Genomic DNA, 26,372 nt, shown 5'->3' on the forward strand with positions numbered 1-26,372 from the left:
GCATTCTCAATAAACAAGAAGGGAAGTTTCAAAGGTTAATGAAAGTTGAGTACAATGTTCCAATTACATTCCCGGAAAATTATAAGAAACACAACCCTAGGTAGTACCAGAAGAGGTAGTGTCATTTTTACCAGTGATGAATGACCAGAGTTCTCTTCTCTAGAAGTGATGACACCAGTTAAATCTCAGCCTTACCCCTTCTCCTTCAGGGATGAAAGGAAGCGAGTGGCTTGCAACCAGGACAAAATGTGACACTCAGCTAATTGGTGTGGTTTTGATGATGCCACAATTCTGCCCAAAACCCTTGTAACTAGCAAGTTTGCCCTGAAGATTATTGAATTACTCCACTGACCATGCATTATTTAAAGGGAAGTGCTATTATTATATAAGCCAGTTGTTTAACCATTGGAATCCTGTCATTTGTCTAACTTTCAAGGTACACCAGTGCACTGTAACTACGTATGATATCTATTCACAGGGGATTCAAGGCCTAGGTTAGGTGGTGGCCAACTTGTCTGCTAAGCAATCTTCAATTTGAATGCTCTGGAGAAAAATTACTGACAAAATAAATATATAAATAGGTCAATTCTCACTGTCAAGACTTTGTCAAGAAGAAAAATTCTATTAACTTTTATATACGTCTGTTCACTTTAATGACTGAGTGACTGTGCAGACACTTCATTATGTCAGTACGAAAGAACTCTGGAACCATACCTAGTTGTAGAAGGGACTATTCCAGTCACCTGTCTTTTGTTTTAGCATCAAGTACGGAAAAATGTTTTGAGCACCTTGGGGAGCTCAATGACAAACGTAATTTTTTTTCACCCTGTAAGATAGAAAATATTTCAACCTTTCTCGAAGACAATGCATATGGCTTCTAACTGTATTGAATATTTGGCCTGGATGGGTTTTCTTCTGCATTTCTTCACTTGTTACAGATTCTTTGGAATAGAAAGCACCATAGCAGTCATACATTGTGGTCAGTACAGGAATATAATCCTAGGGTCTTCATAGGTGCTCATATAACTTTTACTTAACTGCTTCTAGCAACAGGAAGTTTATTAATTTTAAAAGAAGTCTGTCCTATTTTTAAAACCTTTGAGTTCAAATTGTTACAATTTTTTTTTTCTTGTATTAAGCCAATATTTGTTTCCCGCTCACCTACCAAGTTGTGATTCCACCCACTGGAGCAGAATTGCAGAGTGCCTAATGAGGAGTTTTTAAAGGAAAGGGTGAACAATTTGCTCTATGACATTTAAAATTTAGTCATAATGGCTGTAGCTACAATTTAGAGGTCATTAAAAATCCTTGTTTTTCTCAAAATTGATATTGGATCAAATTATGTTACTGCCTTTCTAGTAAACCACATTGTATCAGGTTTCTAGTGTTAGTTCATAGCAACAAGTGTCTTTATTTCAGTTCTGAAAAGAGAAGTAATGTGAGGCATTTGAAGATAAAGAGCAAAACTTTGACCCTCAACTGTGACCTCTCAACTGGTGAGAAATGATTTTTTTGTTAAATATCTTGATGTAGAACCAAAAACCAAGCCTATAGGATACTTCAAGGGACTAATTAAACTTTGAAAGGCAATAGGTAGACACTGTTATATTCATATATCCCCGATGAAATACAATTAGTCAATTGTAGACATTATGAATAGATAAAGAAAAACATCTTTCTAGGTTTGTGGTAGAAAAACTGATAGTTACCTTTATGGCAAAATCCAGGTCTTTATACCACTATTTCAACAACATTTAAAAAAATATATGGACATAAGGTAAACTTTCTTTATAAAACATTACAGAAAAGTCCTAAATCTCTCTGTCCCTAAATTCATTGATCTATGGACTGGAAAAGCAAAGTTGTTTTATAGACTCAGTCTTCTGCACTGGCTGATCTTCAAGCCCCACTGAAGTTCCAACTGGGTGCCTGGTCCCCCAAAGCCCTCAATCACAAGGAGCCCACAGGGTTTGCCCCAGCGAAAGGAGCAGACTCCATCCAGAGAGACCACAAACTGAACCCTCACTGAGTTACTACCCTCTGGTGTCCTAAGTGACAATGATCCTGCCTGATGGGGAATATGCATCCCCAGTCTCCTGTGCTGAGCATTTGAGTTCTTCGAGGATGCCAGGAATGGTTGGCCCTTTGAGCACCAAGACTGCCAAACCAATGTGGTGGTCAGCCATGAACCTGGGTCTGATATTCCCCATCCAGAGAGTTCAAAATACACTTTAGGGATTCTGACTTTCAAAATTCTATCCTAAAGAATGACGTCATTATTATGCAAATGGAAGACTTTGTTATTTAAAATATAATGCTGTCTTCTGTGCCAGGAATTAAGACTGAATGTAGGTCAGATTGATTAATTGGATTTTTCTGGATAAATGGTGTACAAATTTTCTTCCATGGAGCCTGAACAACAGTGGAGAAAACCCAGTCCACCCCACCCCCACCCCCACCCTCGCCACGTCCCAAGGGAGTTAAGGGAAGTGAAAGAAAGGTTAGACCGGGTCTCCCTGCCCTTGCCTGAATCAGCGCAGTTTGACTTTCATCAATTTTATTTATTGGTGTATAAGCAAGGTTTGGTTTAACAGAAGTTCTACTATGACAGCAAGCTTACAAAGAACTCAGGTACCTTTTAAGGTCCATGGAAGCTTGTTTTGCCCTTTCTTTTAATTCTAGAGCCAGGAAAAGGTGTGTTCAAATCAAAACAAAAAATGAAACCAAACCAAAACCTACTTGCCAAGTAAATAGGTTTAACTGATTTGCAAATATCAAGAGAAATTTGACTCATGGTGTTCCTTACAGGCAATCCAAATCTCATGAAAGATGGACATTTAGTTCATTCTCGGTCTGATAATTATTCCATAAGAAAACAAAATTGGGGGGGGGGACCAGAATTGATTGTTCTGGTCTCTGTAGTGTAATAGGGAGGGAGCCCCATCACACTGGGACTGGCATCAGCTCCAAATTCTAAAGTTTCTGGATGTAATCCACGGTCGCACTGTTTCTTAACAAACCATATAAGGTCCTGGAAAGAGGTGCTCAAAGGACATAAACCAATATTTGTTTAAGACCTACTATGTGTTTGGTGATACTCTAAGTACTTTTCATACATTATCACACATAATCCTCAAACAATCCTTACAAGAAAGATATCACTAACCCCACTTTACAGATGAGTAAAGTGAGGCCCAGGAAGTTTAACTGCCTTGTCCAGAGTTGTACAATGGGTCTTCTGGGCTCTACAAATCACTCCAGCTTTGCAGAGAGAAGATCTGAGTTTAAATTTTGATTCAACCATTTGCTACATGATGACTTCGACCGAGTCATTTCCAACTCCATGTCTCAGACTCCACGTCAGGGAAGTGGCAGTCCTTTCTAGATTTAAAACTTCACTGATGCTTATTCTGATTTTACAGTGGAAGCGATTAAGCAAAAAAGGCAAATATTGGGGCCAGCCTACATATAAAAACTATGCAGATTTGCTAAAAAGATTCAGAGAACTGAATACATGATCTTCTTTTCATTAATACCCCTAGCAGTTTCTCAACTAAGCCAACATGTAAGGAAAAGCTAGGATTGGGCAAACGCAAGATTCTTGATGTTGCTGAGCACTTCAGGAGAATGAACACAAGTGTGCTGTGAATGAGGTAGTGCTAACACGTACATTACAGACCCCAGGAGACACTCTGGACCCCAGAAGGATCTATGGTGACAGGAATTGTTGGAGAAGCTTCAAAAAGAGGTTGGCGTACAAACGTGTGCGCAGCCTAGGTGCGGGGAGAGGGGGGTCTTCAGGGGCTGGTGACACCGCAAAGATGGAATATCCCACTCTAACACCAGGCCACTCTGCATTTGATTTGCACAGACAAGCCCACAGGGTATGGCTCCAACAGTCGGAGAGCGCCTCAGACAGGCATCGTGGACGAGTGCTGCTTCCGCAGCTGTGATCTGAGGAGGCTGGAGATGTACTGCGCTCCCCTCAAGGCTGCCAAGGCTGCCCGCTCGGTCCGTGCCCAGCGCCACACCGAGATGCCCAAGGCTCAGAAGGTAAGCCAGCTGGGGTGGGATATGGCCATCCTCAAGAGATCTGTATCCCGTACGTGTTGGGGGTGGGGGTACGGGGTGGGGGAGACGGGAATAATATCGCCTTAGTCTCCTGGCTTACAGGTCAAAAGAGCTCCTTTCCCACACTAGATGTCCATCCCTTCGGTTACCCCACATTGCAAATTCTCTCCTCTCCTGCTCTGGATGAGCTAATAACCAGAAGGTGCAGGAGAACAGTGACTAAACATAAGTTTGGGAGTCAGACAAAACTGAAGCCCTACCTTGGCAACCCACCAGTTGAGAGCCCTTAGTGGAATAGTGTAACCTATGCAAGCCTTACTTGCATCTACAAAATTGGGAGGATGATAATAGCTACCTCATTAGGTTGCTGTCAGAATTAAGTTAATGAACATATGATGCTCCCTATGTGTCTGCCCAACGCAACTGCTGGACGAGTGTGAACATCTAACATAACTGTAATTCACAACAAAGCCTGGAAAATGGCAAGCCCTGGTGTTCTGCAAAGGCGCAAAAAAAAAAAAAAAACCTCTAAAACGGGAACTATTTGTAATTCACATTCAGTGGCAAACAATTAAACAACATTAAAAATAGAAATTTCTGTCTGGCTCAAAGAATACCTAGAAATTTCTAATGACCAAAATTTGTAAGTGTCTTTTTAAGGGCTAAACTTTAAACAAACCTTAGAGGTACTGTCTCTGCCATCAAAAGTGTGTAAACCATCCGATGCACGTTCGTCACCTGATAAATTTTTGTTGAATGAGTGAATGAATGAGTGAGCAAATGATTAAAATTTCAGTCATGAAGTAGAGAAAGGGAGAACCAAAGAGGAGGTGAGGGAAGAAACGGGAAGTGAGGAAGGTTGAGTAAGGAGAGTGTCTCCTTGGGGACTCTGTAGACAAAATGGAAAACCAAACCAAACAAAATCCACCACCTGTGGTTTTAATCTTTGGAGCCAAAAGTAGCATTGTGCAGAGAGCCCAAGAGGAGGACACCCTGGCCGCTTCCTGGTCCTAAACTGCAGCTGCGGCCGTGGCCGGGGCTGGTGGAGGACCAGAGGTATTGAGAAGAGATGAGACTCCAGGGAGCCGCAGTGAGGGATGGAAAGGGGCTGGGCACAGCCTGATGCACAGAGAACACAGCAGCCAATGGTCAGGGAGCAAGCATCAGGGCAGCTACTTTGAGGTGAATGAAACGGGAAAGCTGTGCTGGGGATGGAGAAGGCAGGTTAATTCTTTTTCTTCTCAGGCAACTCAGTGTTTTTCAATGCCTAGTTGGAAAAACGGTGGGGGTCAGGGAAGAGTCCCAAAGTTCTGGAATGTTAGGTCCCGTGATTGAGATCTAGACACCAGTGCTGTCTCCCGCATCCTGTGAAGCCCGGGCATTCTGGGCTGACTCAAAGGCTCTGTCTTCTGGGACGCCAAGGGACCTGCCCGTTCTCAATGCAATTATTTTTGTGATGTTTACAGTATCAGCCCCCACCTACCAACAAGAAAACGAAGTCTCAGAGGAGGAGGAAAGGTGGGCCAAAGAAACATCCAGGAGGGGAACAGATGGAGGGGACGGAAGCAAGTCAGCAGATGAAAGGAAAGAAGAAAGAGCAGAGGAGGGAGACTGGAGCTAGAATCTGAACACAGAAGCAAAATGAAAAATGGAGGAGAAAAGCAGAGAGAGGCAAGGACAAGGAGAGAGAAGCAGACAGCGATAAAGAAAAGTGGGAAATGCTATAGAGGAAATGAAGAACAGTAGCCTAGTGGAGCTAGATAATGCCCAGGACGGAAGGAAAAGAAGGAACCTGTTGTAGGATGTGGCTATTAAACGTGGAGAAAGTGGAAAAGAAGCATGTAATGGCCAAGAAAATCCAAAGAAAGACAGTGGCAAGAATGAAAAAAGAACAAAAATTATAAAAGAGGCAAATAAGCCACAGTTTTCTCCCCCCACCAAAAAAAAAAAAAAAAATTAAATAAAAGAATTAAGATTAAAACATCAAGGCTTTTATATGCATTTTAAATTTCTGTGTAAATCTACAATCAAAGAATTGCTCAGGTCAATATATGTCCAGAGTTAAATATTGGTATTAGCCCCAAGTTCTCTGCAAGACTGAATTGTGCCATAGAAGTTCCCAGATTTCCTTTCCTGCAATGTCCTTGGAGGCTGTGTTTCTTAGTCAAGTCCAGGTTTGGGCCAAAGGGCATCGAGTATTTGCCTAAAGGCCTGTAAGGTAACCTATGAGAAGAGATCATTGAATCTTTTTTCTTTTTCACTTTGGAATCAGATATAAAAGCTGTATTAGTTTGTGAGGGCTGCTATAACAAAGTACCACAAACTAGGTGGTATAAACAACAGACATTTATTTTCACATACTGCTGAAGGCTGCAAGTCCCAGATCAAAGTGTTGGCAGGGTTGGTTCCTTCTGAGAAATATTAAGGAAAGATCTGTTCCAGGCTTTTCTCCATGGCTTGTAATTGGCCTTCTTCTCCCTGTGTCTTCACATCATCTTCCCTCTGTACATACCTTTGTGCCCAAACTTCCTCCTCTTATAAGGACACCAGTCATGTTGGATTAGGACCTATCATAATGACCTCATTTAAATTTAATTACCTGTAGGAGGACCCCCATCCCCAAATACAGTCACATTTTGAGGTACTGGAGAATGCCGCTTCAATATGTAAATTTTGGGGTGGGTGGCACAATCCAGCCCTAACAAAGACTTCTGATGTGTGATTTACTACCTTCTGATTCCATCTCCTAGAAAACTCTCTCTCTCTCCCAACACACACTTACATTTTTAGATCTGAAATCCTGAGTTTCTGCTCCATGGAAATACTAGGACCATATTATATTAGAGCTGAAAAAGGCCTCAGAAAACATTTGGTTCAATTGCTTCATTTTAAAGATTAGGATACCCATTCCAGAAATGGGTAGAGATGTGTTTGGGGTCTAAGCTGCTTTCCTTCTGGCCAAGAAAGAACAGCACTTAATCAACATGGACTAATAAAAATTCCAAAAGAAAAAGATGGGGCAGAAATGACCACATGAAATCTTCCACTAATTTAATATTTTTCCACCACAAGGAAGGGAGTAAATGAGAGTAGAGGTGCTGATTCTCCTGAGTGTAAAGAAAAGCTAAATCGAATCACAAAGTGTAAGTCTTGGAGACCTACACGCCCCTTGATTTAAACAGTAGAGTTAGGGTCTTCATAGATAATAAAGCAAAAAGTCTCAAGACCATCCAAATGATTAATTATCAGATCTGAGAGAGGGTAAAGTCCTCAGCCAAGCAAATGATGACCCTTGGGGTACAAAAATGACTAAACCAAGAAGCAAAGCATTTTGTCCCAGTAGCCTACTTTGAAGATGTCATGGTATAAAGGAACCTCCTTTTTGCCTGGCCCTTCATGCCGCTGCCATGATTTCTACTTCAGGGTCATCCTTCCTCCATGGTTCACTGAAAACCCAAGACATGTAATACATGGATATGCTCAAGGCTCAATTTAAAAGGAAAAGGTCCAATCAGAAGCCTCTCAAAGCTCCAGATGGGAGCCAAGCCACTACTGCTGTGGTTGCAAAGCAGATCCTGGCTTATCAGAGCAGACGACAGCCAGCCTGTTTACCTGGGCCCATCTGGCTGCCCACCTTACTCAAGAGATGCTAGGTTCTCCCACTAACACATAATGCTCTAGGACCAGCCTCAGGCACAGGCCAATACCTACTGTGACTACCACCTGAGAGTAGCCAGCAAACACAGATGGCTCTTCAAGGGACCATAGCTGAGCAGAAGAATTAATAGTTCATGTCTTACAAAAAGGTTCCTTAGAGAATTATCTCTTCCTTCTTTCATTCATGACAGCATAAGTGTCAATTATAAATCAAGGCTTTGGATAAACTATAATTATATCCAGTGATGAACTTCATTCAAGAAGAAATAAGACAAAGACATTAAAAGAAAAAAATACAATAAAACTTTCTATAGTTAGAAAATATTTAACTCCAAGATTATGGATTAAAATGTACTCCTTTTGGAATGGGTTTTTTATCAACTCTAAAGCAATTATCTTAAACGACTATGAGTTATTTCTGAATAATATGAACTAAGTAAACAGGAAGAATCTATTATTGTCTTTTCACACACACACACCCCCATAGTATCAATACTAATCACCTAGTGACACATGGCATATAATGCTGGATGGATGGATAGACAGACAGACAAATGGATGATGTAGGCAGGTGAATAGTGGTAGAAAGACAGATATAAAAATACATAGCACTGGTGAGACGGTAGGATTCCTCTCATCCTTGCATAAGCCAGTGAGTCAAGTACAGAGTAAAAGAGACAGCAAAGGAGTTGTGCTAATGCAAATGTTACATGTTTAGAATTTTCATCTCTAGCCTAAATTGAAATTATTCAAGACCTACTGCTAAAGGTAGCAACTGCCTCAGTATTTTATAATGAGTATTATGTACCTATTCGTCCCCTCAACCCTTTTTTGAATTAGGCAGAGTAGTAGTCATTATCTGAAATTCTGTTGTTTCAGCTGTTTATCTTAGGGAAAATTGATGATTGTGTGTAAAACATATGGGAATAGGCAAAGAATCAGGATCCTGAAATAAAATAAAATTGTTGAAAATATATTTGTTTATTGAACACCTACAGTACGCAAACTTCTATACTTGGCATGAAGGAGAATTATAAAGATTGGCGAGGCAGTAAAACACTAGTGCGTTAAGAGTACGGAATCTAGAACCACACTGCCTAGGTTCAAATCCTGACTTGCTTACTAGTGGTATGAACTTGAGCAAATTATGTACCTTACCTGTGCCTCCATTTCCTCATCTGTCAATGAGAATCTACCTAACTGATTCTATTTGAATAGTATAGTTGTGAGGATTTGAGATTCTGTGTGTGTGTGTGTGTGTGTGTGTACAAATATATATTATAGTGAATAAATTGTTGCCTGGTACATAGTAAGCACTATTAAAGTTTTTGTTAATATTATTTTACTTAGTTCTAGAGAGGCATCTGAAATAGAAATAGGTCTCCTCTGGTAGAAGTAGGACTCATATCACTCAAAACTTTAAGCCCAAGCTGCCAACACTTTTCAGCAACGTGGTAGTGGGTTTCAAGCATGACAAGAAAAGAGAACTCTGTGACCTAAGACCTCTTCCAACCAGAGAACCCAGTTCTACAAATAATTAAAACTTAAAAGGAAACTCACTCCTCTCGTGCGAGGATCCTTTAACTTTTATTTTTAGGTCATAGAATGAACTTTCAGAAAACTACCATTTTTCTCAACCAGTTAAAATCAAATGTAATATGTGTTTTCATTTCATGGTGCCTGAGGAAAATTTAATTGCAGCATCAACTCCAGCTCTTACTAGTTTTAAGTCAAATTGCCAAAATAAATAGAAATGTGGGATATTTCCGGGCTCACACCGCTTCCGGGACATTTCAATTTCTAGGGCTGCCGATCCAGTGCTTTTCACAAGCATTTGATCTTCTTTCAAACATCTCTTGAAAACAAACAAAACCTCATACAGCTTCTAGTGTGAGTTCTGTTAGGATGTAAGGGTGGAGAAAGAGGCAAAGAAATGAGCTCCAGAGAGCTTTTCCTCTTCTCTCCCTCCATCCCCTGACCACCTCCCCCCTCCACCAACCACCAACGGTAAACAGTGTTTTCCTCAGTAATACATTTTGCAATTTCTCATGTCCATTCGCATCCATGAGGGTAGATGAGGTTTATTCTCTTTACTTGCTTATATAAAGGGTATAGGGATTTTTGCAATATTTACTAGATAAGAGGGAGCTGACTTTTTAAATTTTTATTGAATTTATTATGGTGACATTGCTTAATAAAATGATGTAGGTGTCAGGTGTACAATTCTATAATAACATCATCTGTATTCTGTATTACGTGTTCACCACTCCAAGTAAAGTCTCTTTCCATCACTGTTTATCCCCCCTTTAGCCTCTTCTACCTCGCCGACCTCCCTTTTCCTCCAGTAATCACCATACTGTTGTCTGTGTCTGTGGGAGCTGATTTTAATCCAAGGGTGAAGTTGATAGTCTGAAGTTCAAGTGGAAGGCTTTGGTAGAAATCATTTTTAGATGAAGTCGCATGTTCTTAAGGAGGTTTGCAATATCCCCTACAGAATCCCTCTGCTTGTTTGCTCACCAGCTACTGATTGCTTTGAAAAGTCAGTGACGATATTTATTGACTTGAACAAGATAAGTCCATTTTTAAAGCAGGAGCAGGTGAGATTAGCAAAGTGGCCACTGATCTTTGAAACCTACAAGGTCAAAATCAGCTTCTCTATTCTCAAGGGCCCAACTGAAATCTGAGCGCCTTTCGCTGATGCCCACGTATTTGGGGTTCTTTTTTAGCGGGATTCTTGGAATATTTTTAGTGTCACCTTATTTTTATTCAGCAACTAAAAGAGATAATTGAGAAATAAAGACTCAGGTTTAAGCTCAATCAGAGAGAAATAAAAATTGAGAACAGCAGGGAAACAATGAAATGTGGGGCAACGGGTCTGTGAGTCTATATCTGGTACTTTTCGAGCAGCTAACAGAGTTCTCACCATACTAGGAACTCAGTTATAACTCTGCTAGATAAGTAATGGGTGGTAGAAAACATTTTGGAAAATTTCATCTTTACTTATTAATTAATGTGGTTATAGTTTTAAGACCTATTGGTCAGGAAACTAGCTCTTGAGAAAGTAGAGGTTTGATAAAAAATAAGAATGCTAAAGGTACATTTAAGTTATTTTAATTTTAAATGCCCTTCATGGTAATATGCAATCTGTAACTGCAGCAAATAGTTGAGGGAGGGGGAGTTATTTTCTCTTCCTGACTTTTCTTTGTGTGTGTGCGTATGCGTGTGTGCGTGTGTGTGTGTGTGTGTGTGTGTGTGTGTGTGTCTGTGTAGTGATATGTAGTTTTGTTTTTTGCATCCACTGGGGGTTTGGAGTGAGTCACATTCTAAAATTATAGGTAAAATCAGCTTTCTGGCTTTTCTTTCAGTGAAGGTAAATTACTCTAAAATCTAATCATCATTCAGGAAATGCATAATTCATCTTCTCAAAGGTTCTAGTCCTAAGTTAAATATTCTTCATGAAATAGAGGAAGCATTATTGAAGGGGCAGAAAAAAAGTTTTTTTGTTTTGTTTTGTTTTGTTTTGTTTTTTAAAGTGTATCCTCTAAGGATCCAGATACTTCAACCACTTCCAATTTAATCTGTAGTGGTCCTATAGATCAGAATCCAGTAACTTTCACATAGAACTCATTTGCACCTTAGAAACTTTTAGGTCTCATTATTGACGCAATACAATTGAAGGTCAGTGGAACCAGCCAGTCTTGCCTTCAGCATCCCCTGCCTTCTTCCACCAGAGAATGAGATTATTGGCAAAAACTCTCAGATGTTCTTTCCATCGCTTTCACCCTCTGGAGCCATTAACCTCTAACTTCCCCTATTTACTCTGGCATACACTTTTGTTCCCAGAATCAGATAAAGGAACATACATTTATTTGAGCAGGCACAGGTCATTGTCATTCTGGAGAAAAGGTGGCAATTGTTTATACTGCCCTCCCTGGCTCCTCTAACTGGTTTGTCAGAATTTCCAAAAGAAGGTGAGATGTTATGAGCAAAATCTATGAAAGGCTGAACAGGATGGCCACTCTCCCCTCCGGTAAAATAGCCCCAAAGTTCCCACTCAGAGACGAAGAGATTTTACATCAAACCCAAATTAGCCAGGTGGCCCCGGCTCCTGGGTCGGGATTCCTGCGCCAAACACTTTTACAAAATTCTGTGTAAAATATGTAAATGTTCACATAAGGCTTTATGTCTGGCCAACTCCAGGAGGTAAAATAATCAAAGACCAGCCAGCCCTGCCATCTATGAAAATACTATGTGCTACTTTCACAGCCATAGATAACAATTACGGTAGGAAAAAAATTCCAAATGATTAGAAACGAACCCATGGCAAATCGAGGGCTGGGTAAAGATTCCTAATCAGCTGACAACTGTAGACTTGGGAACATGCAATATGTATGTCATGGTATGCGTGCAGCATGCTTGAATAGTTCAGGAGCTAAAAACTATCAAAAGTATAAATGGATCAATAAATACATAGCATTATTACTATTTTGCTGGTATTGGTTGACTAAGGCCATTATTGGGTTCTCTGGTTTGTCTCCCAGGTAAATAATGATGTTTGTTTCTTCTTTGAAAGAGCACTAGGATGAAGGTAGTGCCTTTAAAGTACTTTTGACACAGTGCGACAATTCTGATTTTTTAAAACGGTATACACACATGAATTGTTCTTGTACCATTTTCTGTCTTGGAAAAGCACTGGCTGGCACCAGACATGTTTCCTTCTGTGTGCCGTGGTGTCCCATCAACCTCAAGCAGTTGCAAATCACTTCAACTTGTCATAGTGTAATTTTGTTCATCCTCAAAGTTCAGAAGAGTCTTCCAAACTTCCAAAATTTCCCTCAATTCAGTGTGGAGGAAAGTTTCAAACACAGTATTTTTTTTTAAATTGAATTTATTGGGGTGACATTGGTTAATAAAATTATATAGGTTTCAGGTGTACATCGTCTGTATATTTTGTTGTGTGTTCACCACCCCAAGTCAAGTCTCCTTCCACCACCATTTATCCCTCCCTTTATGCTCTTCTGCCTTTCCACGCCCTCTCCCCCTCTGGTAATCAAACTGTTGTCTGTGTCTATAAGGTTTTCATTTGTTTACTTTGTTTTTGTTTTTATTTTTTGCTTAATCCCTTCACCTTTTTCACCCAGCCCCGCAACAGCTGTCAATATGCAGAACACAGTATTTGAATGTTCTGCCCAGATTTGTCACACACACCAATAATGAGGTGAAGAGGGCAACACCTTTTCCTACCAATCCTGTGACCTATCACTATTGCATTGAAATGACACCAAAGGGTAAAAAACTCTGGGCTTCACATCTCCCCAGCACGTTGTAATATAAATTACTGCATACACTAGTGTAAATAGTCTAGCATAAGATGTCTGTCAGATGAAATAATGGCATTTTGGAGGCTTAACAGAAATAAATAATCAAACTTAGTTTTTAGACAAAAACGTGTTGACTCTTTAGCACATATTAGTGAAATTGCTAGACTCTGGTGTTTCACTCTTTTAAACACCACAACATTTGAACCTTTCAGCAATACCAAAGTCCACTCCCTCTGGGAAAGAGAGTGTGCCTAAACATTTTCTTTTTAATTTAAAAATGTAAAAATATAACACAAACAGCTAACTAAACAAGCTGTCCATAACATGAATAGTCTAAGCAGCCGTGAACACTGAAGTATTTTACAACATCCTTCAAGACTATTAAAGACAACAGACCCTGGCTGGTTTGGCTCAGTGGATTGAGCATCGGCCGGCGAGCTAAGTGTCGCTGGTTCGATCTTCCAGTCAGGGCACATCAGAGAAGGAAAACTCTGACTCCAAAAAACCTCCGCTGCCTTGCGGCATACCTCTTCAGGGGAAAGGCTAAGGGAGTAAACCCCGACAGAAAATCCGGAGCCGGAGTCCCTAAGGCGGTTTGACGTTGTAGTCAACACCGGCAACTCCTGCGGCGCACCTGAAGCCAAGCTGTATTGACTCCGTCTTTCCGTTGGACCCTTCAGCTGCGAAGAGAGGGGGGGTCTGCTGCATGGGCAACAGCAGACCCTCCATATCACCCTGCCCAGGCTCTGTAGCTTCAGCTCCACTGGAGAGGACACTCCAGCGTCATCGCAAGATGTCGATTCAACACGGGAGGAGACAGATACCGTGTCACTCCCGAGTCGGACTGCACAGCCATTCTCGGCGGTGCAGATAGACTCTTAAGAAGCTACACCATCGTCTCTTGAGACGGACGGCTGCCGACGACGACCGATTAAAGACAACAGAAATGCCTCTTGCCACTGAGGGAAAACGCCCCTCAGCTCTTTGGTTTTCGGTTTTGTTTCTTTCTCTTTTTCTCCAGGCTGAGTGATTCCTTACATCACAGGCAGACATATTTGAAATGGACTTAGATGGTATAGTTTGAAGAGTAAGAAAGTTGTTAGGTCAAGATAATTGGGCAATAATGATGGGACATACAGTAGTTCCCTAATTCCCAGGGATTCCTGGGGATGTACAAGTCCCTAGGAAAAGAAGAGCTATCCACCTGCTATCCCAGCACTCAAAGGGATTCTGGGCATCCAGAAAGGTAACTACTCTTTCTCCAGCCAGGGGAAGGGCAGCACCCTAGCAAGGAATGTGTCTTGACAATAGTAACTACCAAAAATAAAAGGCAATATCAATAACAAGGGCTGGTCTTTATTAGGCACATGCCCTACTTAATCTTCAGCATTCAGCCTGTAGGGTACATACTATAATTATTCCCATTGTGTAGGTTAGAAAACTTGGGCAGAGTAAGGTTAAATGTCTTGCCAAAATCTTGCTCTAACAAGAGGCCAGACCAGAATCCAAATCCAAGATGGGCTCCAGTGTGTTAACTATGCACTGCACTCTCTCTTCTTAATCTGTTTGTTGGCATTTACCTTAGCACAGCCTACCAATTTTAAGTTCTGAGACGGGAGCAGGCTGTGTGCTCCTTGTCCTTGTACCGAGCACAGCAGGAAGTAGGTAGCCTTGCTGTTGACTTGAATGAAGTCTATTCCACCAATTGTTAAATCAACTTAAGAAGTATTTCCTGGTGTGTTTGCTCAAAGCACCTTGCATCCGGGGTAGATACAGAGGTGAAGGACCCATGCTACTGCCCTCAAGGACCTTACTTTTTACTGGGGAAACAAAATACATACAAAATTACTCTACAGCATATAGTGGACTCTTGACAACACAGAAGCTAGAGCAGACTGATGTTGCAACACATTCATAAAATGGACCTAAACCAAGGGCCCTTCAAATGGTAGGCTCTCTTGCATACAACTACAGATATCTCTCTACACCAGGTAAATGTGTGAGGGAGATCCAATGTCATCATTACAACATTCTGAGAAGAGGATACTGAGAACTAGAGAAGAACATAGTGATTGTCAAAAGTCAGAAAAGTCCCATTTGGGGAGCTGTAATCCAAGGCACATGTGTAAGCCCAAGTCCTCCAAGGAACAAGAGATGAGACTGAGTTGAGTGAGTAAGGATTTTATTAGGGAAAATTGTATAAAAGGAAATAGGAGAGAATCGGGGGAACCTGAGCAAGCCGTCAGAAGGCCATGCACGTCTGACCCCAAGTGGTGGAGAGAGGAGAGGTAGGTTGAGTGGAAGCATCCTAGTTGGCTGTACAGTCTAAGGAAAGTCCTTGAGCCAAAGCTGGTCCATAAAGGAAAGGTGTCTTGTATTTCCCAGGAATGAGTCTGCTTTGGTATCACTCCCACACTCAGACTTGGGGCTTGGGGAAGGAACCTGCCCTAGGCCAGTCCACTATGGCGAGGGGATAGGGTCATATTGGGGAAAAAATGGCCATTCCCAGGATAATCACATAAAAGGTAGGAGGTGGTGGTTTTCAGGAAAAAAACAAGAGGCTGGCCTGACCAACACTGTGTCCAGTCTGCATACCTTTCATTTTTTTTTGTTAAAGAGGCAGCTACTCCATCAGGAGCACAAGTCTCTCAAAATGTGCACCTTGACCTCTGGTTTTAGAAGTCACATTCCAAAGTGCTGAGTAAAATCACATGACGCTCATCCTGCTTGGCTCACGGAGAGGAAAGGCTGACCTAACTCTCCTGAATTGGAGCTTGTGATTTCCCCAAGTAAAGAGATATCAAAGTTGATACTGAGACATCTCCATTTTCCTCCACAATTTCATGTCTCCGGGCCAAGACAGCAGAATAGCAAGGGCACTCCCTTTTAATGGGGGAAGAGCTGGGGCTTGTGCCGTCTTTTCAATCATCCACTGTTCTTTCTCCCCCGGTGCTAAGTTAGGACCTTATGCTTTATAATAGGCTAATATTCCATGCTGGACAGTATTTTCCTACCATTTTTATAGGGTGCCAGACTTTTCTTAGAGTTATGCCATACAATACTCAACTTGTTTGGAGTGGGTAGAAACGGAACCATAGTCTACTGAAAATACCACTGCTTCCTCCTTGAATGGAAAAAAGCCTATTATCATCCTTCATTTAGATTCTGTCTCACAGGCAAAAATCTCATCAAGATAGGCAGGGAGAAAAGAGGGGTTTATAATACCCATGGGGTTAGCTTTTGCTCACTGAATACTGTGCTACTATCCTCTATCACAATCATACAAATGGAGCTCGGTCCACAATTGTAGTCAGGAGGGCACCCGCCCCCTAAACCAGCATCTACCACCATCTGGCCTCAGGGGGCGTTCATGACATTATCAGCTACAGCTCCTGGAGAGAGAATTGGACTTTGAGGCACCAGACATTGTTTTACATCTTGGGGAGGCCACCAGGCAGAGCAGCTAACTGGTGAGCTCCAGAATCAAAGGAACTGGTGTAAATCCCAACCAGTTACATCTTCACTGCAGAGGAATTAGGCAAGTTGTTTAGCTTTTAGAAGCTTCACATTCCTTAAAAGTAAAATGGGCAAGACACTAGTACCCACTTCCAAAAGAACTAGCAGAAATACATAAGAAAACATACTCAGTTAACATACATAATACAGTGTCCAGCACGTTACATAGGTACAAGTGATGCAATTGTTATTTTGTTAAAGTAATAAAAATTTTTGTTATTAGTCCTAGGTCTAATTTGTTCTTATGTGACCTGAAGCAATTTACTAAATCTTAGCCAGCTTCAAATTATATGAGACTGATGGCAGATAGCATCTCAGGAAGTTATTGTGAGATTACTCTGTAAACTGTTAAGTATCTGCAAATGTTAATCAAGATTATGATTATTGCCATTGTTATTAGCTCTCAGTGACCTTCTTAATCAAAAGGTGTGTGGATAGCTTTCCTTTGAAATGCTTGGCGGTAGGATTAGAGGCAAGAGATAATAGGAGCATGTGAATGACCACTTCAAGGCCTTTTCCAGCTTCATAAATACCTATGTATGGTACACAGTGTGTAATAATGTATATTGCAAAATTAAACCTTACTCAAACTCATTCCCCACTGAGTTGGTCAACCCTTCCTTCAGAGAAATAAATTTCCTCAACCAACCCTGGTGAGCTAGAGAACCAATGTTTTTTTAAAAAAACTTACCTTCCCTGGTGTCAATAAGAAACAATATTTACTCACTACTGTTTTTCTTTCAAAAATCTGTCTAGTTGTGTACTAGAAACAGCTTCAGCTGGTTTGTTTGTCTTGGACAAGCTGTTGAAGTGAAAAGTTTTTGCTTGGCTGAATGTGGGACAGTTTCATAACCCTTCAAGAAGTGCACTGAAGTTGGGTGCCAGCTCTGATCGCTGCCTCTGACATGCCCCCATTTGCTGTCCATGGTCAAGGGTGGCCAGTATAATTAAATTCAAACAATGAGTAAAGCAACAGATGCAACTGAGACCAAATCCCTGAGTGCTTTTGTTTTGTCACTGTCATTGTCTGCAACAAAGAAGTCACATGTGAGAGCCTGGGAAGAGAGCCAAATGCAAACCAGACGGCATCCCAGCTGGTTTTGAATGGCCGCCACCGAACGTGTATATGCATGGGAACCATGCTACTTGGAGCAGAGTTGGCTTTCCTCAAGTGAGTTTCTTTCCATGGCTTTGTTGCGATGCTGACACAGGCCCAGAAGAAATAGGCCGGATCCCTCTGTCCAAACTTTACACTTTACACCTCAGCTTTGAGACGGAATGAAAAGACTCTTCCTGTCAGGGAAAGGATAACATCTATATGGTGGGCCAATCTAACCTCTGTTCTTTTTGCTACAGCACCGTGAATTCGAAGAGTGAAGCATAGAAGATACCTGAATTTCTTCTGCAAATCTGAGATTTAATTTGGCTTGAGATGAAGACTAAAGATTAAACACCTGACGTGGCTTTCTTTCAATTTATTATTATTTTATTCTCGAGTATTTTCCTAGTTTGGGTATTTTCCATAGTCTTAAAAAAAATTTTTTTTTTCTAAGTTAGTATGCCTCTTAAAGAGAAAAAGGAAAAACTCAAATTAGCATATTTTTAGACTTGGTAACATGGTCAGTAGTTTGGTAGAGAGGTAGTGTCCTTAATAATAGCTGTTTGGAGTTTTGATTGTCACATACCTAATCAGCAGGGTTTACTGAGAATTTAACAGAAATGTTTTGAGGCATTTGGGATGACAGTGATCCTACTATGTGACCCCATATATCTTTCTTCCATTCTTCTGAAGAACTCCTCTAAGAAAGTAAAATAACGTATAATATTAGGAATACAAATTTACAGGCAGTTTAACAGTAAATGTTTTATTCAGCAAGAAATTCATATTAAGTGGACTTAATAAAAGGTATATGATATTTGGGGAAAGTGCCAGGATTATAAACAGATGGCATTTCAGACTATCTTATACAAATACCCAATTTCTTTCCGCAAGCTTTTTTCCAGTGGCCACTGAGCTAGATATTTTTTAAATAACTTATTTATTTGTTTGTTTATTTATTTTTAGAGAGAGGGGAAAGGAGAAAGAGAGAGAGAGAAACATCACTGTGTGTTGCCTCTCACACGCCCCCAACTGGGGACCTGATGTGCAACCGAGTCATGTGCCCTGACTGGGAATCGAACCAGTGACACTTGGTTCGCAGGCCGACGCTCAATCCGCTGAGCCACAGCAGCCAGGGCTTTGAGCTAGATATTTTAATAAATATTTTTACAGAATGATGCCATCTTTCTTCTATCCAGTCACTACAGGATATTGACCATCAACTTACAAAGTGCTAACTGGGCTTTTATGAAGGACTTGGTGATAACTCCAATGTTCCAGGTAGAGCTGAAAAGCATGTGTAAGAAAAATGACCAATTCCTTACGGGCCTTAGCACAGGGGGTAGTAGTTGATTCTGCCTCGGCTTCTCATCCTCTCCAGGTATCATGTCTGAGTGAACTTAAACTTCCCTTACAATGATCTCTATGCTTCTAACAAGATTGGGTGAGTGGTGATTGCCTTAGCCAGAAGGAAGAACTTGGAGATTCCAGCCACCATGGAAAGAACTATTGTTTTTGGTCTTGACAGAAACCTATTCTCTAGTGAAGCGCCATTGTGGATCTTTAAACCCTATTCTGTACCAACAATTACACATTATATTCTTCTAGAAGGGCCTCCTGGCTAGAGATGAAACCAAGAGAAGAAGCACCTAATGTTTATGCATGCAAACGCCCCTTCCTCCTGGGTTTTATTTCACATCATATGTATCTAAATAAATTTTGCAATTTAAATATACTCAAGTATAAAATAACTATAAGAAAAGTAAAGTAACTTGACTACAAAATACTCATTTATTCATACATTTAGTTCATTCTACAGGTAGGTATTGAGCACCTGCAAAATCATGGGCGCCATTCTAAACATGGGCTGTAACAGTGAACAAACAGACAAGTCCCCGCTGTCACAGTGCTTCTGTTCTTAGCAAAGCGCAGCTCTCCTTGGATGAAATCATTGCTTGTTGATGAGTGACTGATAGCACCAAAGCAGGGAGCCCTGGGATTTTAATCCAGGAATGGCTACTTTCCAATAAAAATGAAGCACTGATAATAAAAAGAGTAAAATAATAATAATAATAGTTATAATAATTATTATTATGCAGTGCTTACCTTGTGCCAGAACTATTATAAGTGTGCTTTTATGTACTAATTCTTTAATCCTTAATCCTGCAAGGCAAAAACTATGTCAATATATCTGTGATTTCACAGACTCTGAATCAATTACAAGTTTTCCCAATCTTCTATTTCTAAAACTCTGCCTTTCTCCACAGGGCAAAAAGGAAAAAATAAAAAAGAAATATCCTCTTTTTACAAAATATTAAAACAGAACAAAATGCAATAAAATAACTGATGATAACCTCAAAATATGCCTTTTTTTCCCCCCTCATTAGGAAAAGATGCTTCAAGCCAGAAGACTGAATGTTTCAGGATCTCCTTTCTATCCATAAATCTGTGATAGCAGCAGATGAATAGAAACACATGTTTTCATGGTTATAAAGTAATCTGTGGTCCTCATGCCACATAGAAATAGCTTGAGTGAGATTTAGCTAAAAACCTATTTACTTACATATGTCTTTCTCAGAAAAACCTGGCCCAAGCTCTCTATTAGGTTGACTGGTGAGCCATAAAATATAAAAAGGTTGAGATCTAATTAGAAGTAGATGAGTAAGGTATATAAAACTTCCCCAAGTTAATGTCACTTTTTCTCTCTCATTTTTAGGAAGTACATTTGAAGAACGCAAGTAGAGGGAATGCAGGAAATAAGAATTACAGAATGTAGGAAGATCTTCCTGAAGAGCGAAGAATAACATGCCATCAGCAGGGTCCTTTGCTCTGCATGAGTTACCAAAAAATAAGTTTGATAACATTTCAAAAGATGGGCACCCCTCCCCCCAAGCAATGAAATACACAAGTAAACATTTGAAACATTGTCTTTAGGAGTGATTGTTAAAAGCTTTGCACCTTGCAAAAAATGGTCCTGGAGTTGGTAGATTGCTGTTGATCCTTTATCAATAATGTTCTATAAAGAAAAAATATATATCTATATCTATATCTATATATATATATACATATATATATATATATATATATCTTAGTCCCTGCCTCTCAAGAGCCACAAATGCATGGGTGTTGTCTAGATCCAGTTGCACTACATTTGTCTCTGAATCTTGGCTGCTGGAGCCATTGACATCAGCAGTCTTGTCTAAGTGGTTTATTAATTTTTTTTATTTGCACTTCTCTCTACGCAACACAGGCTATTTCTTTTACAGTGTCTGATTACCTTGTTTGTCTATCTCCGCCCCCCACCCCCATCACCATTATATTTGCCGAATTTGGCCTCCGTCATAGCAGCAGCAAGCAGTCAAGTGGCATACCAATTTTTAACACACAAGATTCTATCTGTGGCATTTATACCAAATATAAGTTGGATGCATTTATTTTAGACACAAAGCTTTATTTTTCCACATCTTGCTTAAAAAATGCAAGTAGTTGCAACTTTGAGGCCAAACATTTTTAAGTGTATGTATTAAGCATAGAAAGTCTCAGACTCTCAACAGTTCCTTCAAATGGTAAGTTAGTGTGCAACCTAATTAGCAACGTCTCCCTTTTGATTTTTTCCATATATGGCACTATGTAAATTTCACATATCAGCAACACAGGATATATCAAATAGTATGTAAAATTCTCTTTTTTAGTACAATGGTGCTATTTTGTAGTTTGTTATACGAAAGAATCTGGCCAAAACGGTAAAAGGTGAAAGCAAAACAAAAGAGGATGCCTGGAACCAAAGATGACATAGAGGGGAAGGATATTAATAATCCATCCATCTGGGAAAGAAGGCAAAGTACCCCCAGTTCTGCCTCCCAAGAGAAACTTAAGACACCAAGTCCACTGATGCAAATTTGTTTGGCAAGTCCAGCGAGGAGTGGGAGAAGCAGAAAACTAGGAGCGCAACAGTCCTGGTTTCTTTTTCTCACTGAAGAACAAACATCTGCCGACTCGGCCACGGACTCACCACTTTGTGACCTTGGGCAAGTCACTTCACCTCTTTGTGCCTCAGTTTCCTCATCTGCAAAATGGGGCGATATGTCATCTACCTACCTCACAGGGGTGGTATGAGGATTAAAAAGATAAAGCTCCAGATTATTATCCTGGGTTGCTATGAAGGTGCAAAGTCAGAGCCCTTGAGTTGCTGGGATGCAAGGAATTCTATAAACAACCCATTTAGAGCACAGCTAGAAAATTGATTAGCTTAATGTTCCTGACGTGCCGATTCTTGTCAATACAGCTACCCAATTATGTATCCAACTAGCCAGTTGTTAAAAGCTAGCAGCTTGATCTCTTAAAACATTTTCAAAATAAGTTAGAAACATTTGATTAATAACTTGATTTTGAATTCTGCATTTGGGTTTATAAACACAAAGTGAAAAGAAAGGGGGGAAAAAGAAAAACAAAAAGATTTCTACCAGCAAAAGGGTGATTTCTCAATTTGTTAACATTCACTGACTGCTCCAAGCAGTTACTAGAAATCCAGTAATGCTTCTTTTAATATTATAAATGATACTCAGTTCATTTAGAAAAACACAGTTATTCATTCTTAGACAATCTTTAAAATGACCCAAGATTTCAACTATTGAAATAATATCTATTAAAAAACCATAGTTCCTTTCTTTAATAAATTTTGCTTTTATCCTTGGCCATATATGTATATTTATACACATATGTATTTTTAAAAAATTTTGTTAAAATATGCTTGACTAGTTGAGAGGCAAAAATTTCCTTCACAAGTAGAAATTTTCCCTCATGTCTGCTTAGAAGAATGGACCCTCGCCCTCCATGGATGTGTCTTATTCATTCAACTAAAAATTGGTATCAAAAAATTTGATGGCGAGGACAAGCCCAAGTACAAAATGTTTCCTGTCTACGTACCAAGGTTTTCTTATTAGAACCATGAATCACCCACCGTTCAGATCTTTTATCTGCCCTATAACTTTTTGGTGAAAAAACAACCAGGTTTGATTATTTCATGCATATTGCATCCCTTTTAATCTTGGAAAATATATATAAAAACAAAAATAACATCTTTAGTTTTCATCCCACTGGTTCACCTCAAGGTTCAGAGGCCAGAGATAAAAATACATACATGCACACTTCCTGGATTTCAGAACATACGCAAAAAGAAGGCCTATTTAGCGGGTGCCCCTGCTCAGCCGACAAGTATTTTAACCCTCAGTCCACAGTGTTATTTGAACTGAGCATCTCTGGCATGCTGAGTAATGTTCTGACCACTATGGGCAAGTGTAAAAGAAACTAAGTAAATTTTGCCCTTCAGACATAGGGGTTCTGTGGAGCAAGGTGCTGGACCTCTCTTCCCAAAATGGCACTTCTAATTTTTATTTTCTTGTTCCTAGAGTGTACCTTTTTAAATTACTGACTCCCATTACTTTACATGCAATCTTCTGCCAGCCTCCAGGTTTCCAGGTCTAGCTGCATAGGGTAATTCTGAGTGTCTATGACTTATCTGATACACTTAGTAATTCTATTCACAGCTGAAACGCGCTAGTGAGGAAAGCTTAAATGTGCAAAGACATCATCTTTCTTAAGTTTTCCCAATGCATAATCCTCTCCAACTGTATTATAAGTCATCTAATTAAAAATTCACTAATTATTATAACAACCCACTATCTTATTTTCAAATGAATTAAAACTAGAAGACAATTTGTTGTAAACTCCAGAAGTCAGTTGATCGCCCTATACGACAGCAGAATTACCCAGGATTGACAGAAAGGACGCCACTAAAATTTCACAACTGAAAACTTTATAAGCTTTGCTCTGGAATTTTAAAGTGAAGCAATTTCAAGATGTTTATGAAACAGCCATAAATATTAGAAAGAATTAGCTTTCAAGTTACAGGCTTAGTTCTAATTTAAATGATCATACAGAATAGCTGGCTCAAATTTTTGTTCTCATTTCCACAAATAGATAATAACATTACTTAAACATTTTAAGATGATGAGGCTCCGCTGAAAAAGCTGATGCATCTTTCCATCAGAAACCACTCTCCTAGAGCTAGAGAAAAACTCTCCCAACACATCACACAGACACACACACACACACACACACACACACACACACACACACACATCCTTAGAGCCCAATGCAATACTGAGGGGAAAAGTTACTTCCCTATTTAAAAAAAAAGGGGGGCGGGGCCTCCCTGAGAATCCTTCCCCTCCTGGGAATGTCAATGTGTAGATGAAAGCATCCCATGCACCGTGGCTCCAGGGTTTCTGTTACTAGTTTATGCACTTGGGAGTATGATTAAAATGGAAGACGTAGAACAATTTTGCTTTCCCATTTATTGTTTGGCCAGCTATGCCAATGTGGTGCTATTGTTTCTTTAAGAAAGTACTTGACTAAAAAACAAAAGGAAAAAACAGAAAAAAAAGAAAGCATAGACATATTTTTTTAAAGTATAAAAACAACAATTCTATAGCTAGATGGCTTAATAAGGCAGCATGAGGTCTAGTCATGACCGCCTTTCAACTTTTTATCACTCACAAGTAGCGGAATGTTTACCAAATTGTCAGTTTGGGGGAGTAGGGACAGAAGATGGAACTTGTTTAGAATCAGAAGGCTCCATAATTTTATTGGCTCTCAAACTCAACAAAATCAGCACTGTTACCCAATCTGAACACCTTGATCAGATCATGGAATATAAATCGGGGAAAAATACCTTATAGACAAATGGCAGAACTAAAAAGATGATTAAGTTACTTATTGATTTTGTGTGTGTGTGTGTGTGTGTAGGCTCTGTGCTCTAAAACAGATATTCAGCAAGTGGAGAAAATAAAAACAAAAATAACAAATGCATAGATTCACCTGCTAAAAATAGCTTCTCCCACATCTTCCTTAAATAAACCTTGGGCATTTGTTGGTTTAGAAAAGATATTCTCCCTTCATCTAAACATCTCAAAGAGCAATAGCTCCCCTTAAAAGCAATCATCGATCTCATTGGGAAATGTTGGAAAGTATTTCCTTATGAGATGGGGGTTATCTACTGTTAAGGAAAGAGAAGAATTTATGAGAAATTGTTGAAAGAGATGGCTAACAATCTGTGAAGTTTTTTTGTTTTTGATTTTTACTTTATACAGTCTTTATGAATAGCTTAATGTTCAAAAATGATTTGGTTCTTTCTTTTTTTTTTATATTGGAATGAGGGATGATTAAGTTAAACCCACATAGACTCTTAAAACTATAGGCTAGATAGAAATGTATGTTCAACTTGTTGAAACTATAATCAGACTATTTAAAATGTCTTTGCTATTTTTAAATTTAAAAGATTGTACTAATTTATTAGAGACAGATCCTGTTGGGCTCTCTTCATGAGAAAGAGCCTTCCCACTCAAGTCAAGTGGGCTTTCTCAGCAATGTTTTCAAAAGATAAATCTGACTTATGAATCATTATGGCATCATTTTTTAATTTAAAAAAAATTTAAATAGAAAAATTGTGATTCTTTACACCCCTCTCCTGCAATGATCATAAAGTCCAGAATCTGAGGGAACAAAAACAAGACAAAAATTTTGTTGGTTCTTTGTTTCTGGTTTTTTTGTTTGTTTGTTTTCAATGCTAGTATTTAATCCTATAATACATATTCGCTTATTGATATTTTAATATTCTAAAAGACTTTCCTGTTAGGTATTAGAAACTGATGCATAGATATCTTTTTCATATGATTTCTATTTTTTTTTAAAAAGGGAGATGAGAAGACTGTCTGAAGTTTAAAGTGCGTATGGTACAAGATAAAGATATCAATTTAAATAACCAAGTCCTATCTGGAACTTCTTTTAGGAAACCTCTCATAGATAAGACAGAGGCCCAGGGAATTTTTGAAACTGTCTTTATTCCTCCCAGTCCTTATTTGTTTAGTATCAGCCTCAAATTTTTATGGAGGACTGACCAAGTTGAATCCCTAGAATTAAAGGAACCTCTTTAAAAACATACATTTTAGATGTTGCCTCTTAATTTATGATTACACATTGATTTTAAACATAGTCCTTCCTTTCCCATTCTTCAGCTGTCATCCATAAGTCTTTCAAGGGGAAAGAAAGATATTTTTTTATTAAAAAGAAAAGAGAAAACACAAAAGTCCAAATACCACTGCCATCTGAAATATGAGTTAACAGGGAGAGATAAGAATTCTTCTTACTTAACCCCTGCAGAATCACCTTCAAAATGACCTCTCACAATCCTTAGAATCTGACCCTTTTTTAATTGCCCAGGTTAACTGTATCCTAAATATAAACACGCATTTTCTTTGACCCAAAATGCACTGATGTAAACGTAGGAAAAATGAAAACAAGACTCGCAAATCCTTTCCAAGCCCCCCACTGACCCCACTCGCTCACCCATGGCAAAGCCACTTCCGTTAATCCCTTAATCTGATTTTGTTTGGATACTTATCTTGTACCTGCTGCTATACACACTGCAGGAGGGACTCTGAAAACTCAAGCTGTCTACTCTCATCTCTTATTTGTGTCTGTGTATCATTAAAATGTCTATTCAAAATATCAAGAACTTTCAAACATTATGCAGCTTATATTCAGTTTACGTAAGGGCCCCAAATACCATGTCATATCTCTTTTTGCTAAGAGGATTAATATACTATGACAAATGGGATTACATCACGTGTTTTGCTTCATATGCTTTT

At 39.5% G+C, this 26,372-nt stretch overlaps 1 protein-coding gene across 5 annotated transcripts in view; it reads left to right on the forward strand.

Annotated features, from left to right (window-relative positions):
• The window catches only part of IGF1 (insulin like growth factor 1), a 70,520-nt gene extending 49,927 nt beyond the window's left edge, over nucleotides 1-20,593 (forward strand). For 2 of the 5 annotated variants that reach the window (XM_090272604.1, XM_090272605.1), the window contains exons 3-4: nucleotides 3,872-4,053; nucleotides 5,538-6,014. In XM_090272604.1, coding sequence (XP_090128730.1) covers nucleotides 3,872-4,053; nucleotides 5,538-5,699 — 344 coding nt within the window. In that variant the 3' untranslated portion in view covers nucleotides 5,700-6,014. Of the gene's footprint in view, nucleotides 1-3,871; nucleotides 4,054-5,537; nucleotides 6,015-20,380 lie in introns of those variants that run through there. The other 3 variants (XM_090272607.1, XM_090272608.1, XM_090272606.1) reach the window with 2 other exon arrangements.
• The last annotated feature ends 5,779 nt before the right edge of the window (nucleotides 20,594-26,372 follow it).

This window comes from Furipterus horrens, unplaced genomic scaffold, assembly GCF_987537825.1.
Source record: "Furipterus horrens unplaced genomic scaffold, mFurHor1.1.pri manual_scaffold_4, whole genome shotgun sequence".
NCBI lineage: Eukaryota > Metazoa > Chordata > Mammalia > Chiroptera > Furipteridae > Furipterus > Furipterus horrens.